Raw genomic sequence first — 17,657 nt, 5'->3', positions numbered from 1 at the left:
AATAGTTTTAAGACCAATTACTTCAGTCTCTCCCATATGCCACTGATTAAGCGTTTATCTTAGGAGTTACCTTCAAGAACTAGAAGGTATTCCCTGTCAGTTTCTATTGATGTACGAATGTCTACTCTGAAGTACAGGCACAAGCAGGCTACTCTTTTGTTACAGGATTCCTCTCCTCCTACTATACAAACTTCTAGTCACTGTTGCCCTTCTGTGTGATGTGATCTCACACAATACAAGATGATAATACTGCATGTACACTATGTGGCTTTTTTTTCCTTACTTTAACAAATACATTTAAAATTCTCTCACACAGAGAATGTTAAATTTATCAAAAACCACTTAGTTAAAAAGGAAAGAAGACAAAGTTAAAGGTAGTGGAAAAGACAAGCCTAGGACAAAGTACAAAAGCACATTTTGCTTAATTAATTTGCCTCATACCTGTTAGATTCTAAGAGTTTTATGAAATATTTTGCCTCCTATTTTGCACAATGTGTTTGTTTTGTTGATAGTTATGTGGTTTATTAAAATGTCTTTTGGAAATTTGGAATTATTTTTGCAGACTTTAATAAGTCAAGACTGGATTAAAACTAGACTAGCTAGGTTCAGCCAGCAAGTTGCCAAGTTACCCTTCTCACTTTGCTATTTCTAGTCTCAGGTACCCCAGATTTTCCAAGCCTCAGAGAGCCTACTCTTAAAAACAAGGAACCTAGAAGCAGTTACCAATAAGATGACAATAGTAACTCTCAGATATTTAGCTTGAATTTATAACATTAGCAGGAAAACTAGAGGAATGTTGGGGGTGGAAATGAGGGGTTTTGCTGAATGCAGAAAGTTAATTTTGGCAACTTATGTTACTTTCCCCCCTTCAAATTAGTAGCAAAAGTCCTTATCAGCATCATGTAAATACACTACCAACTGTCAGATCTATGGGACAAGAAAGAATTTAAGACCAAGCAAGAGATGGAGAATATTACAAAATGTAAAATGAGTAATTCTGATTAATTAAATTAAAAAGGTTTTGTATAAACAAAACCAATACAACCAAAATTAGAAGGAAAGCAACAAATTGGGGGGGGGGGGAACCCTTTATAACAAAAACCTCTAACAAAGATCTAAATTTCTCAAATTTATAAGGAGCTAAATTGATTGTACAAAAAAAAATCAAGCCATTCCCCAATTGATAAATGGACAAGGGACATGAACAAGCAGTTTTCAGATAAAGAAACCAAAACTATCAATAAGCACATTAAAAAGTGTTCTAAATCTCTCATAATTAGAGAATTGCAAATTAAAACAACTCTGAGGTACCACCTTATCCTTAGCAGACTGGCCAATATGGCAGCAAAGGAAAAATGGTGGAGGGGATGTGGAAAAATTGGGACATTAATGTACTACTGGTGGGGTTGTGAATTGATCCAACCATTCTGGATGGCAATTTGGAACTACCTGCAAAGGGCTTTAAAAGACTGCCTGCCCTTTGATCTAGCCATAGCACTGCTGGGTTTGTGCCCCAAAGAGATAAGGAAAAAATATGTGCACAACAATATTTGTGGCCACATTCTTTGTGGTTGCAAAAAATTGGAAAATGAGGGGGTGCCCTTTGATTGGGGAATGGCTGAACAAATTGTGGTATCTGTTGGTGATGGAATACTATTGTGCTTTAAGGAATAACGACCTGGAGGATTTCCATGTGAACTGGAACAACCTCCAGGAACTGATGCAGAGTGAAAGGAGAAGCACCAGAAGAACATTATACACAGAGATGGATACACTGTGCTACAATCGAATGTAATGGACTTCTCTACTAGCAGCAATGCAATGACCCAGAACAATTCTGAAGGACTTATGGGAAAGAATATATCCACATCCAGAGAAAGAACTGTGGGAGTAGAAACCCAGAAGAAAAACAACTGCTTGATCACATGGGTCAATGGGAATATGATTGGGGATGTAGACTCTAAATGAGCACTCTACTGCAAATAGTAATAATATGGAAATAGGTTTTAAACAATGATACATGTAAAACCCAGTGGAATTGCTCATTGGCTCTGGGAGGGGAAAGGGAAAGAACACAAATAATGTAACCATAGAAAAATGTTCTAAATTAATTAAAGAAAATTTTTAAAAATACACTACTGGGGGCAGCTGGGTAGCTCAGTGCACTGAGAGCCAGGCCTAGAGATGGGAGGTCCTAGGTTCAAATCTGACCTCAGACACTTCCTAGCTGTGTGACCCTGGGCAAGTCACTAGCCCTTACCACTCTTCTGCCTTGGAACCAATACAAAGTATGGATTCCAAGATGGAAGGTAAGGGTTTAAAAAAAAAATACACTACTGAATTAAATTAAATCTTTCTTATCAGATGCACAAGAAAAACCCTATTACTTCATTCCTTTAAACAAAATTCATGGAAATTTTTGTCAACGAAGGGTACTGTCAACATCATCAAAATTAAAGTGAAGCAGTAAGTCAGAACATATAAAAGGATGAGTTCAAGGTAAAGAAATGATTTTAAATTCTACTTCTGACAGTTGCATAATCATGAAAAAAATCATTTAACTTCTCAGCCTCATTTTATCTATCTGTAAAATGCATATAATAATATATACATCACTTCTGGAAAATGTATAGATAAATGCTATAGAAATGTTAGTTGTCACCATCTTCATGATAACTGTATCCTGACAAAAGTATCATTAGGGAATAAACCAACCTAAGTACATCATTAATTAATTTCTAAAACTACCCTGTCAACCTATGAGAAAGAATACTATCTACATCTAGAGAAAGAACTGTGGGAGTAGAAACACAGAAGAAAAATAACTTCTTGATCACATGGGTTGATGGGGATGTGACTGGTGACTCAGACTCTAAATGATCATCCTAGTGCAAATAATACTATGGAAATAGGTCTTGCTCAACGACACATGTAAAACCCAGTGGAGATGCTCGTTGGCTATGGGAGGGGGATAGGAAGAAGGTAGGGAAAGAACATGAATCATGTAACCATGGAAAAATATTCTAAATAAATTAATTAAATAAAAATTTTCAGATCAAAAAATAATAAAAATAAAACTACCCTGTAGTAGTTTGGCCATATGTAAAAAGAACCATAACCTATCCACAGCCTTGATTCTGGATTATACCCAAGGAAATAACCCAAGGAAAAAAAATTGTACAAAGATGCTTCTAACAACAGTATTAAAAAACCCAGCAATTCCTGAAAATATTCCAACCTCAAATCAATACAAGAATGGTGTATGTGAAATGTTAGCTAGAAATAGAAAGGGCAAAAATATGTATACATAATTCTGTTTTGTACAATGACATTTCTGTAGTCATAGACCTGACAGAAATATAGGGAGAAAAATATAAATAAATTTTAATGTTCATTATTTTTAGTTTTCACTTTCCAGTTTGGTTAAAAAAAGGAATTAGGATTACGTTGTTATAAACTCCCCACAAAAGTTTTGGTCCCAGTGACCTTCCTGAAGAGCCACACTTTTGAAAGAGGATCAACTTGCTTTGTTCTAGGGCCACAAATTATATCCAACCCTAATTTTGAGGGCTGTCTCTACCCTCCCCACAGTCCTAAATATGACTGACCAGGCAAGAAAGCTGATGCCACTACAGCATACCTGGAACAAGTTAAGTGGTGATGCTACAGTGATTATCACTTTGTATGAAAAAGGAAGCATTATTGATACATGCAAAATCATTTCTCTCCTTGAAAGCTTCATAATCTTACTAGAAAATAAGAACATAGGTTTCAGAAAATTACAGATTTCTTCTAACCTCACCTGGATCCTCACTGGAGCAGGCAGTCCCTTTATTCCTCCTTAACCAATTTCCTATCTCATTACCCACAGAATCCATTTCAAACCTCTTTCTTCAAGCTCCCGCATCTTGTTTGTGGCCCTAACAAAAAGCTGAGTATTCACTGATTGTGCAATGGCTGAAGAAATTGTGATTTCTGGACATAATGACATACTATCTCATTGTAATAGGCAGATAGATTCCAAGGAGCTAGGAAAACTGTATAAACTGATGCACAGCAAAGAAAGGAGAAACAAGGCAAGAGCAAAATATACATGATTTCAAGGCTGTCAACAAAACCACTGAAAGGGCTGATCATCCAAAAGAACCTGTCCCTGAGTAACTGTAATAGCCAGAGAGGTAATATTGCATATTGTCAGAGATATGCTGCTGTGTTGATTGGCTTTGCTTAACTCTATTACAAGGGGAGAGTTCAACGGAAGAGGAATATAGAGCAAAATGATGCTAGTGTAAAAATAAAAACAGATAAAAATTTTTTAAAATTGAACACAAGTTTTAGGTTTCTTGAACACACTAAAAAAAAAAAATCCCACTATTTTCTATCCTAGTAAGAACTTTAAGACAAAAGGGCAAGGGCTGGACTAACAGGGTTGAGTGATTTGTCCAGAGTCACACAGATAGGAAATATCTGAAGCCAGAGAGGAAATTTCAAACGCCTCAAACTAAAACTTGTCTTTGAAACTTGAGCCATTAAAGTTGGTGGTAAATCCAGATTATAACTTTTATAAAGGAAAACATTAAAAAAATGCATTTCTAATTTAAAAGGGCATTTGAAATTAGTGTTAATTTTTGAAAATAAATGTATTTTCCCCTTGTTATATATTCCAGCTTGTCACCCTAAAAATAAGCAGCTAAAAGCCATAAAGGAGAAAGGTGAGCAAAACTCCTTCTGGACATTAGCATGCTTATTCATTTGAAGTAGCATCTCCTATAGGTTATTCAGTCTTGGTTACCTTACTTCAATGAGCACTTTATTTCAATGACCTTACTCCATAATAGCATTTGTTGCAAAATAAACAGTCCATTTCAACAAGAAAACAGAAAATCACTTTAGCAGAAGATTTAATCCAGGAAAAGATAATACCTTTGCAAACTTGAAAAATGGTCTTGGATCCTTTCTGAAATATTCAATGTCAAACATTGCCTGAGGATCAGGGAGGTCGGGGAAATCTACTGCCAGGCGGGCATAAATACCATCTCTTGATCTGAAGTCAGGTATTCCACAGGAAACAGATACCTGGAACATGCAGGGTATAATTTCTATAATTAGATATTCTGGCACTATAATTAGTCAGGGTTCCTACTCCACAACTAGAGATAAATAAGCAAAGAAAAGGAATCAGTTGTAGTTTGGTTCTCTTTTTAAGGCCAACTATAACTTCAAAGAAAATAATGAAATGCTCTTAATCCCCCATTGGGCTCTAACAGATGCCAATATTTTCCTTTTGACCAAAGCAGACATCAGGAAGGTAGCTTGAGACAAGTCTCGGATCAGAAGATACAAACAATCCAGATTCAATAGGGGGTCAAGAAAGTAAAAGAAACCTTCTCTGCAATAATCTGTTATAGAAGGCTAGTCTTTGGAGCTCAAGGGAAATTCTATAAAAGCAAAGTTTGGACATCCCTCCCCACCAAGAATTAAATGATTAGCTTGGATTATAGAACACCATGAATGTTGGAAGTTATTTGGACTTTATTTTTAAAAACACACACATCTACATTTCATAAAAAATTTTAGAAACTGATACAAGAATAAAAAAATGTAGAAATCTGGTCATCCCCAAATTGTTTATTGCCTTGAAACAATACTGAGATTGTGGCCAGGGTGGATTCCACTTGGTCTTGAATAGTTTCCCTACCCCAGGACCCTTTTTGGAGTCTCATGATGACCACTTAAGAGTGGCCAAGGTGATTTTGCTCCTGGTTTTTGCCTCTATTAATTTGTAAAACTTTTGCAATAAACACAAATAAACTGTTCCAAAGAAAGGAACAGAATCTTGGCTTCAGGTCCCACCAGGCCAATGGTGCCTAAAGGAGAATCTGACATGTGGCCATATAGCTCTGCTCAAAGACCTTCAGAGAGGGGGAAGCACCCTGTACTTGCCAGGGTGGCACAAGTCACACATCAGGGGCTCTAATGCTTGGCAAGTTGTTGTTCACTTCCAGGCTGTTTATTTGTCCCATTTCTGCCCTCGGGGACCAGGCAGAACAAGCCTAAGCCCTCTGCTACAGGAGGGCCAGTCTTTTGAGCCTTGACCACAGCTGAGTCTTTTCCTTTTCAGGATGAATGCTTATATTCTGGCTGTCCTCCTCTGGATCCTCTTTAGCTTATCAAAATCCCTTCAAAAATATGGCAACTAGATCTGAATACATGGTTCCAATTAAGGTTTTCCCAAGACAAGCACAAGAGTGGGGTGCTTAGCTCCTTGGTCTTCTAAGCCAACAGGTCACACACTTTGGCCTCATCACTGACCTCTAGCCTCAGGCCATCACTCACTGCTACCTAGCAATAGGGTTCTCATTATATATTTGCTGTTGATTTTTGAGCCCAACTTTAAGACTTTACATTTATCCCTATAAAAAGTCAGCATCTGAAATCCTGCCCCATCTTCCAACTTGTCAAGATTGTTTAGAATCTGACTGTCATCCTGTGTGTTAGCTGTCCCTCCCAGATTTACTTCACTTGCAAATGCTGATCCAAATTCTATGTAACAGACCACCAAGTGTCAGACCCCTGTAGCACTATCTCAACTGAAACCTCCTTCCAAGCTGACACAGAAGCCATTAATTACTATGCACAGTTGAGACATTCAGCTATCTACCAAACAGTACTCTCTCTCTTACCCACAACAGCACGAGGGACTCTGCATGGTGCTCTGATCAACTCTAGGGATAATATTCTCCTGATGGAAAGGGGAAAAGCAAAAGAAAGTTCATGGCACAACCTGCTTGGCATGAAGCTTCCTTTTCAAGAGATTTCCCCACCAGCTCTTTAATGACAAATGTTCTAGAATTTTGCCAGGAGTCAAAGCTAAGTTGACCAGAGTGTACTTGTGTGACTCCAATTACGTTTGTTTTTTGACCATCAGGACATTTACAAACTTTCTTCGATCCTGCAGTCCTCCTGCTGGGTTTCATGAAGTTGCCAAAGTACAGACTTTATCTGCTATAACTACACCCGGTACAGCTATCTCTTATTAAGGGAGATGGAAGTTTCAACTCTTGTGACCTGACCACATTAACAGTGCTACATTTAGGAAAACCCCTAAACCTCTAAACTCAACCATTATCACAGCTTCAGATACATTATCAGGCTGAGTTCTTTCGTCTCTAAACACTTTAGAAGGGCAAGGCTTCCTATTTTTGCTCACAGCATTATCTGTGAATATGAATCCAAAGTGGGTATTAGTCACCTGGCTTGAACAACTTTAGAAGGGTTACAACTTGGATACTGTTCCTGGGAAAGCAGAAGTCTCTCTGCTATGTTAAACCAGTCGTCAACAAAAAGCTGGGAGACTCTCCCAATCATCATGAATCATGCCTTCTTCCCCAAGTCTGGTTACACTGGCCAATCACCTGAGAGAACCTAGGGATTCATATACATCCTTCCTTAGAGAACAGAGAGCTACCGCTCTGGGCTGTCTTTAGTGTCCCACTTTGACCCTTTGTTCGGAAATGGGCCTTAAACCAAGAACTATGTAACTCCAGAAAAATAATCCAATAAAATAAAGCAATTGTCACCATCCAATCATCCATTTATCCAATCATCCAATCATCAATTTATATGGTTAATTAAAAAACAAACAACAGCAGCTCTTGAAATGGGTTCCTTACTCAAGAGGATAAAGGCCTGAATTTCTAGCACCCTCCTAGCAAAGCAGGAGTTACCTGTTGCTTTGTGCAGTCCGAGGTGGACAGGCACTGGATTACTTCACCTAACCCTGCCATAAGAGCAGGTAAACGTCCTAGCCTCTGGAACCCTTTGGGAGAATAATGGTATTAACTCAGGTATAGGCCAAGGGCTAGGCCTTGATTACATTTACTGCCTGTTCTCTTATGAAGCAATTATCCTGATGAAAGGGCTCCCCCCCCCCCGCCCCCCCTTTAAAAGTTTAACTTTGGCAGTGGGTATATGTTCTGCAGCCATACTCAATTTGCCTGTAGTCAGTAATGCATATTCATTACTATATTAGGGTTAACAAAAAATTTACACGTATTATGGGGGGGGGGGGGGGGGGGAAACTCCACGCTCTTTACTGGAAAAAGTACAAGGAAGAAACATATTGATTAAAAGCACACTGCTTTTGTAATGACCGTACATACGCACCCCAGCTCCAGTGAGAACAATGATCTTTTTGCACTCCTGCAATAACTTCACAGCATCCTCAATTGTATTAATATCTTTTCTCTTTTTCCTTTTTGGTGGTTCTGAAAGGATGTTGATAACAATCTGCCAGAGAGTCATATCATCTAGCTCAGGTGGTGGGATTGTTTCTGGCAGCAGATCCTTCAGGATCGTCCGAGGATCTGTGCCAATCATGAGATGCTGCTGCACAAAAGTGTAAGGACCTATTATTAGAAGAGAAAAAGAAAACAGGATCAACATCCTTCTAAAGACCTCGACAATGATGCTGAATAAAAAACAAAAACACTTTACCAGTTAAAAAATGAAATTTCAGTTATAATCAATTTATTCTCAAGACATTCTCAAAACTTCTATGACCCCAAAAGATATCGTTTGCATACCTGAAATCTGACAGTCATCAGACTTCAGCAATCAAGTGAGGTAAGACCACCTACTGGAAGAAACCAGTCCCCAAAGTGAGGAGAAGAGGCACCTAACTGTTCCTAATGTGAACTTGGGCTACAACTGTCCATATAGAACTATACATGGCAGCCAAAGGAGCAGGATGCTGCTTTAGGTTCTTCTAACAAGAGTTCTGGGTAGAATGTACAAAGTGGATGGAAATATTTGAATCTTTGGGTCTTCTTATTTCTGTTGCCTTATACATAGATCCATCTTTAAGATAGTATTTACAAATTTAGACTGAGTTGGTGAGTACTTACTATTTACTTAGATGAATCTCATCTTCTTCCAACAGCACTCTTCAAAAATTTTAATGCCCTCTCCCCATGACGTCTTCTACTTTGTCAAGTCTTTTCAAACTTTGTGGTATTAAAAGATTACCTTTAATTCTTTGCAGGGAAAACACTTCAAAAATCTAAGATTTTAAAAATCAAGAATCTTAAAAAATAAAGCTTTTCACTTTTTGATAAAATGTCAGCAGGACAAAGTTCCATCAGCAAAACTTTTCAATCTCATTCTCAACAGTGAGCACAAGCTTTGTAGAAAAGGTCAGTATGTCTCCATAACAGCAAAGTTCTAATCTTTACTGAAGCTTTCTTAGCTCATCCAGCTATGAGAACTACTACTGAAGGAACTTTTTCCAGGACAAGCTATCAGAGTTTTATACTTGCTCTTCTAAAACCCTCTAAATGTGAGGCACTCCAAAGGGCTGAGTAATCAATAGACAGCCCACTGAGGTTGCCGATTTTTATCCCCATTTTACAGATAGTGAGGTGAGTCAAGTCAAGCATTTCTTAACTGCCTACTACATGCCAGGAACAGTACTAAAGGCTCAGAGGAAGACCTTAATGAAATTCTATAGACCCCTCAAAGACAAATAGCACAATGTAGAAAATTTCAAAATTTAGATATATTAAGATGCACCTTCAAAAGTTTTTCATACTATTAAAATCTAGAAGTATGAGTCATATTTAATATCAAAATGAAAATGTACAGCTTCAAGTATGAAATTGTCACCTGGGAAGGCCCAGGCAAAGAACTGTCAAAAGATACATAAAAGACAAAAGCTTGAAATGGCAGTAGTCATCCTGACAAATGTCATATTGGAAAATATGGCTCTGGATTCTAGAAGCCTTCTTTTATCTTGGGAGAAAAAGCCCAAGGATTAAAGAGATAAAAATCCCAAAAGGTAGCATTGTGTTGTAGAGGCATCAGCTCCCACCATGAACACCCCCAAAGTAAGGTGGCTAAGATTCTAGAATCAGGTTTTGGAAACTCTTCTAGAGATCAGAACAAAGAGGAGACCAAGCCCAACCGGCTGAGGCCCCTGTAACCCAAGTGTAGAACCCAGTCAGTCAGGCTCTCTGGTGACTGGGATGATAAGACCACAGAAATCCAAACCCAAGAATAAAGCTCAGGTGGAAGCTTCTGTGGCATCCCAGCCAAGCCAGAGTACAACGGTCTACCTACTCTTCACTTCTACTACCAACAGTCCTTTCACTGTATCCAGGAGCCATAGAACTTACTCAAAGCCACTTAACTAGCTAGTGTTGAAGAAGCTACCTCCTGACTCATGGCAGCACATATCCGCTTTGGGCAGATGACAACTTTATAGTCATAGACACTCTCACATTACATCCCTTAGCCCAGGGCCTTGGGGAGTCACAGAAAAGACCACAACCATCTTCCAAAAAGGAGACCCCCTGAAAGTCTAGCTTATACAAGGAAAAGATTTTCCACATCTTTCAGGCTCTGCCAGGGCAGCACTCCAACATGCCATAGGAACCAAGGGGGGTTTTTTAAATGGCCACAAAGTGAGTAAGAACATCCCTGTGCCTGTACCTGTTCGAGGTCTGGGAGTCCAGTCACTGGAGCTTGCGTGAGAGGCACGGTCATCCTCATCACTATCACAGGAATGAAAGCCATTGGCAAGAGTTTCATCACTGAAGAGATTTTCTGCAAAATAGAGAGAAAAATGTCAGGCTGGAGTAAAAAAAACTTAGAAATAGCTTACACCTCTAAAAGGGGTCAAACCAGATAAGACAAATAGACAGCAGCAGATACTGGCTGAAGAAATGGCCTCCAAATCAAGAAGACCTAGCTTGTTCACCCAGACACATAACTCTGTGACTGTAGATCACTTCTCAGTGACTCAGATAACTCTCCAGACAACCAGACAATTTCTGATATTGGAAGAAATTTCCTCAATGAGAATTGTCTATAGCCAGAAATCATAGTATCAAAAAAAAAAAAGGAAATATGACATTATTTAAGCTCAATTATGATTATCTTCAAAAAAACACATGGATTCAAAAATTTTATTTACTGGAAGTACCTAGTAGAGAACTAGATTAGAAAGCTAGGGCTGAAGTCAGGGAGGGACTGAGTTCAAATCCAGCCCAACACTTCCTAGCTGGGTGACCCTGGTAAAAATCACATGACTTGTTTGCCTCAGTTTCCTCATCTGTAAAATGAGAATAACAATAGCAATTACCTCCTAGGGTTGTTATGAGAGTCAAAAGAGGTAACTAATTGTAAAAAGTATTTGTACAAGAGCAGCATGGTGGCTCAGTGGATTGAGAGTCAGGCTTAGAGATGGGAAGTTCTGAGTCCAAGTCTGGCCTCAGCCACTTCCTAGCAGTGTGACCCTGGTCAAGTCACTTAACTCCCACTGACTACCCCTTACTATTCTTCTTCTGCCTTGGAACTGAAACAGTGTTGATTCTAAGATAGAAGGTAAGGGTTTAATAAATAAATAAGTGCTTGGAGCATAACAGGCACTAACATATTCCCTTCCTCTTCCCTTCTTCAACTAATACTTCAAGTTATTTATTGTCTATGTGTAAGCCATAGTGACAGATAATGGAGATGTGTAGACCAAAAAACCAGTCCCAATCTTCAGTCCCTTATATACTATTAGGGTTTGGGGGCCAACATCTGCAGTTAAGTAAATACAGAAGTCAAAAAATGCACTTCCATCTATGTGTTCACCCTTTTCCACAAGACAGATTACCACTCCAACAAATTGAGTTTCTTGAGATGGCAGCTAACTAGTAAGTGGCTCCCTAAAACGACCAATCTTCTTACTGATCCTTGGCTGCAAGACACAAAGCCTCTGTGCCTCACTCAATAAAAAAATAAGAACAAAACCCCCTCCCACCTAGGTAGAATCTGCCCAGATAGAAGCTTGGACTCCACTGGCCTTTGGATCATCTCCTCATTACACCGAGACATAGTGAGAGGACTTCAGAACAATTTTTTTTACTATATACCGTTAAGTAGATCAATATCATTGTTTTCATCTAAAGAACTGAATCCAAAGATTACTGAAGATTAGCAATTCAGACAACAGAATCTAATTTACTGGGGTGAAAAAGTTACTGATACATTTTGAGCATTTTGGACAAGTGGGCTTTCAAATAAAAGCAAACCAAATAATGGTAATTCACCAGTTGTTCCTTCATCCAGAAAATACCTACTACCTATTATCTCTATATAGCTATATCCTCTAAATTGCTAGAAACCTTTCATAATAAGGGCAGCTGATATTTATACAGCATTTACTAAGTACTAGGCACTGTGCTAAGTACTTTACCATGATTTCATTTGATCCTCACAACCACCTTGGGAAGTAGGCTCTGCTTATTCCTATTTTTTCAGTGAGGATACTGAGGCCAAAAGAGGTGAATTGACTTATCCAGAGTTACAGTTAGTAACCCTTTCCTTCAAGGCAGCCACATCAAATGACTTGATACCAACTGTTGCTAAATGATGCTAACAGCTGCTGATCAGTAGCAGAAGTCAATGATCAGGCAGGAACCGACACTCACAAAATAAAGTCTCCATTCTTTGTTCACTCCCCCCAAAAGGAAAATCCCTAACAAGAAGCACCAGTCTGGATTTTTGGTTTGCAAAATGCTAGGTCACATCTAGCAGAAAATGCCATGCACAAATAGGCCTGGAGGAGGAGAAATAAAAGTTTGGCCGTCAGTTATCTCCTAGAGATTCCTAAACTTCAAGCGCCCGCCCCTCACCTCGGGGAGCACAAGCCCTCTACAGGGAGCTGCTGAAGTCGGAGCCGGGAGCAGTCTCCCCTGCCTCCATCTCCGGTAACTGGTTTGACCCAACCCGCCACTCCTGTGAACCCCCTTGGTGGTACCAAGCTGTGGAACCCGAGGCCGCCCCCGGGGCGAGGCGAGCCGCGGGCTTCCCTGCCTGACACTGTCCCTCCCTGTACGGAGAGAAATCGCGACATTGGTTGCGACCAAAGTTCAGTAAATAAGTCATCAATGACGGTCGTCAAACCTGAGCCCTCAAACAGGAGGACTTAGGAACGGCCCCGGGCCTCTCGGACTCCCAAGCCCCTTGCAAAGCAGCCTGGGCTTCGGGTTCTGGTTGGAAGGGGGCTGTGGGGGGAATCGAGGTCTTGGCCCAGCAGGCCTCCTGGTAGCAGCGTGCCGACAGCCGGACGCAGGTCTGTATGCATAAACGCCGCACTTCTCCGCCGGGATCCCCTACAGCCAGGGTCCTCCCTGCGGGGCCAGGCAGATCACTTAAAAAGAAGGAATGGGGGAGGGGAAGCTAATTAGCCCGGGTTCGGATTGGGAGGAAGGAAAAGAAAATGAATTGCGGCCCCCCTTCACACCCCCCCCCCCCCGCGTGCTCGGCCAGTCCGTCCGTGAGTCCCCGCGCCGCCGCTCCGGCCGGCCGGGGTGGGGGTAGGGAGCTGGGCCCGGCCCCCCACCTCCCCACGGCCCTCCCCACTCCCTCGCCCGGCCGGCCCGCGGGGGGCGGTGCGCAGTCGCGGCCGCCCGGACCCTGCGCACCTCGGTAGCCAATCGCCGCCGCCGCCTCGTCCTCGTCCTCGCCCCCCTCTTCCTCCTCCTCCTCGTCGTCGTCCTCCTCCTCGTCGTCGTCGTCGTCGTCCGGCGGCGCGGGCGGCGGCTCCCGGGGCAGGCCCCGCTGGCTCCGCGGGCCGGGCCCATTGTCCCCGCCGGGGGCGGCTGCCTCCGAGGCCTCTCCGAGTGGGGCGGCCGCCGCCTCCGGGCCCGGGCTCCCCGCCCCGACAGCCCGCTCCGCCCCCGGGCCCTGGCCCGGTCCGTCCCTGCGCTGCCGCTTGCTGAGCGGCTCCCCGCCGGGCTCCGCGGGACCTGCGCCGCCTGCGCTGGGCTCCAGGGCGAGCGCCGCCTGATCCGCCATCTTCAACCGCCTCCCGCCTGCCTGGGCCTGGGCCTGGGCCTCGGCCTGGGCCTGGCCTCGGCGCCGCCTCCGCCGCCCGCGCTCTGCCGCCCGCTCTCGCCCCCGCCCACCCGCTCAGCAGACGCGCAGCAGCAGCTCTGGCGCCCCCGCCGCGCCGGCTGCGGGAGATTTAAACCCCCATCACGTGACCCGCGCCGTCGGGCCCCTCCCAGCCCCTCCCCTCTCCTCCCCTCCCCTCCCGGCCTGGCCACTACTGACACCCACGCGGGCCGGGACCACAACAAAATGGGTCACGTGGCCCGGCGCAAGGGCGCGCGGGGGGTGGGGGGAGAAGGGGCGGGCGGGGCGGGGCTCAGGCTCTGGGCCGGCCCGCGGGCGCGCGCGCGCTGGTCCGGGCCCGCCCGGCGTGTGCCTGGCTCGCGCCGCCTCCCCCGCCCCTCTACCTTGTAAGCTCCTCTGAGGGAAGAGAGCGGGACGGGCGCCACCCCCCCAGCCTGCCCTCTAGCTTTTCCCTAGCGGTAGCGTGGGCGGGTGCCCAAGTTTTGTCTTGTTTCCAGGAAGAGGAGGACTGTCCCTGCCTTGGTGCCTGCTCAGGGCACGGCCGACCCCAAGTAAAAAAAGAAAGAAAAAGTCGCTTCTGCTCCTCCGCTGCACTCCTACTAAGTGCGCAGCTGAGCTGCGCTGCAGGCGGCCAAGGGAACGCGTCTGCTTCGCGGCCGTAAGGCAGGGACAAAGCCCGAAGGGCTCAGAGGCTGCGGGCGCCCGAGCTGTACCGTGCACAGGCATGTGCGCACCCACCGAGCATCGCCAAGGGCTCCGAGCTCCTTGCCCAAAGAGCTGGGATACGCGCACCATGCAAAATGCCAAGATAGAGACCTCCCCGGCCCTCCCGGAGGGGGTCAAGACACGAAGATCAAGAGTTACAAATAAGAATCCCAAACCCTCCCCCCAACAGGTGCATTAAAGAAGCGCAAGCGAGGTCCTGGGTGGAGATGAGGGTGGGAGAATCAGGGAATTCTTTCAGGAGGGAGTTCCCTGAACGCTGGGCATAGCGGGACAGGTAAAGGGAGCTGCCGCAGGAGCCAAGGGAAATGACAGTGCGGGTGATGTGGGAAGGAGGGGGGAAAGGGGACAAATTGCTTTGGGACAGAAGAGGACTGTCATTTGAGAAAGGGACGGAAAGTGAGACTGTCTTCCCCAGGCAAAGGGGAGCCGGCAGAGCGGAGGAGTGAGGATGGCCCAACTACAGGGAGGAGAGAGTCCTGGCAGTACCGCGAAAGATGGATCAGAAAACAGAGGCTGCAAGACCTGAAGGGACAGGCCCCTGGGAAGGAGGGAATGGAAATAGAGAAATTCTTGCTGGTCCCGATAGACTGAAAACTCTTCAAGTGCCCCCGGGGGAGGAAAGCCCTGTTAGTGTCTAGACGCTACTCCAGCTGAGATGGATTGTTTTGGTGGAGATAGACAGTGGGAGAACTGTGAGAGCCTGAAGGAAGAACTGGGGACCTCCCCCCCCTTTCCCCAGGCTGTACCCCAACCTGAGGAAGTCGGAAGCGATTGGGTCAGTCCTTCGTCTGGCACCTTCTACCTCTGTGTCTGGAGTAGATCATTTCCCTTCTGGGTCTCAGTTTCCTCCTCTCCAACATGAGACCTTAAAGTCCCTTCTACAATCCCACCATCTGTGAGCCCTGATCTTAAAATAGCATCAGTAAGTAACAAGCCATCAGAGATTTGTAGCAGGTCCCTTGAATCCTAATCCTGGATAAGAGTAAGAAACAGTGATCTAGTTCCTGGGCAAAATCAGTCCAGGGGCGCCTCAGTGAACAGAGACAGGCCTAGAAACAGTAAGGTCCTGGGTTCAAATGTGGCCTCAGACACGTTCTAGCTAGGTGACCCTGGGCAAGTCACTTCACCCTCAACTGCCTAGCCTTTACCACTCTTCTACTTTATACATATTATTGATTCTAAAATGGAAAGTAAGGAGATTTAGAGGCAGAGTCAAGATGGCGGCCTAGAAGGAGCAAAAGTTCAGACCTCTGAATACCCTTCCTAACCGATCATAAACTGAATGCTCCCAGAGGACTGAAAATCAAACTTAACAAGACAGAGCCAAGGAACCCTCTTGCTGGACTTAATTCAAAAGTTACACCCCCAAAAAATCCAGAATCCGAGAACACTTGGGTTTAAGGGAAAGACAGAAGGAAGGTCCCAGGACCCATTCCCCTTCCCACCCAGAGCGCTGAGACTCCCAGACCCCAGCGGCATCAGGAACTTCTGGGCAGGCAAAGGTGCTGGTCTGGAGGGTGTACATTGCAACTAGGGCTGTGGTAAGTTCAGAGTCTCCAACACAGATGGCGGGGAAGGAGCTTAGAGAGGGAGCATAGACCTGGCAGCCTGGCCAGAGCTGTGGAGGTCCTCCATATTTTCTCCAGCTTTCCAGGAAGCTTTGGACTCAGAGCACACCCAGCCCAACTAAACTGAACTTAATCCCATCAAAAGTTTCCAGAACTCAGGGAAGCGCAGGCTCCACACTCATCCTCATTGACTGCTGGACTTTAATCCAATCAAAAGCCTCCAGAGGACTGGGAAGCTCAAACCCCAACAAACCTCCACCAGAGACTACACCAAGAGATCTCCTGTTAAAGCTCCAAGATGGGAGACTGACAGAAGCCTCCAAGCCAAAAAAAAAAAAAATGAGAGGAGCAAGAGCACAGACAAATACGGGGAGTAAAGAAGGGGTGAATTTGAGCAAACAACAGAAAAGGAAGAAAGAAACTACAATAGACAGCTTCTACTCAGCAAATGGAACAGACGGGGAGAGATCAGCAAACAATAAATCAGAAATCCCAGCGAATTGGATACAGGCTGTAGAAGAACTCAAAACACAATTAAGAGAGGCTGAAGACAATTGGGAAAAGAACTTAAAAATTAAGTCATCTGGAAACAGAGGCACTTGGAACTAAAACGAGAAAATAGTGTCTTGAAAGCCAAAATCAACCAGCTGGAAAATGAGGCAAAGGAGATGAAAGATGAGGTGAAGATGAAAGATGAGAAAAAGGAGATGAAAGACGAGGTAAAGAGGGTGAAAGATGACCTCCAAAGAAAATCAGACCAGAAGGAGAGGGATGACCAATAAACCAGGGATGAAATCCAGTCTTTAAGAACCAGAATACAACAACTGGAATTAAGCAACCTCACAAGGCAGCAAGACACTATATAACAAAATGAAAAGAATGAAAAAATTGAGGAAAATATGAAGCATCTCATTCACAAAACAGACAATTTAGAAAATCAAAAAGAGACAATTTAAGAATCATAGGTCTACCAGAAGACCATGACAAAAGAAAAAACCTGGACATAATACTACAGGAAATTATTCAGGAAAACTGTCCCTATATCCTAGAACAAGAGGGGAAAGTGGAGATTGAAAGAATCCACAGATCACCTCCTGTATTTAATCCCCAACTGACAACATCCAGGAATGTTATAGCCAAACTAAAAAACTATCAGACCAAAGAAAAGATATTACAAGTGGCCAAGAAGAAGCCATTCAGATACCACAGAAACACAGTGAGGATAACTCAGGATCTGGCTGCATCCACACTGAAGGACCGAAAGGCATGGGATATGATATTCCGGAAAGCAAGGGAAATAGGTCTACAACCAAGAATAAAATACCCATCAAAACTGATTATATTCTTACAGGGGAAAGTATGGTCATTCAACACAATAAAAGAATTCCAAGCATTCGTAAAGAAAAGACCAGACCTGAACAGAAAATTTGATGTCCAAGCACAGAACTCAAGAGAATC

At 43.7% G+C, this 17,657-nt stretch overlaps 1 protein-coding gene across 1 annotated transcript in view; it reads right to left on the bottom strand.

The window, feature by feature from the left end:
• The window catches only part of SIRT1 (sirtuin 1), a 29,059-nt gene extending 15,087 nt beyond the window's left edge, over positions 1-13,972 (bottom strand). The window contains exons 1-4 of the mRNA XM_001369568.4: positions 13,473-13,972; positions 10,489-10,602; positions 8,167-8,408; positions 4,924-5,076 (exon numbers count right to left, since the gene is read on the bottom strand). Of these exons, the coding sequence (XP_001369605.3) occupies positions 4,924-5,076; positions 8,167-8,408; positions 10,489-10,602; positions 13,473-13,845 (882 nt within the window). The 5' untranslated portion in view covers positions 13,846-13,972. The remainder of the gene's footprint in view (positions 1-4,923; positions 5,077-8,166; positions 8,409-10,488; positions 10,603-13,472) is intronic.
• Positions 13,973-17,657: the final 3,685 nt, after the last annotated feature.

Source organism: Monodelphis domestica, chromosome 1 (assembly GCF_027887165.1).
Source record: "Monodelphis domestica isolate mMonDom1 chromosome 1, mMonDom1.pri, whole genome shotgun sequence".
NCBI lineage: Eukaryota > Metazoa > Chordata > Mammalia > Didelphimorphia > Didelphidae > Monodelphis > Monodelphis domestica.
Note: the sequence above shows the minus strand (reverse complement) of the source record. Positions and strands in the feature narration are given on the sequence as shown.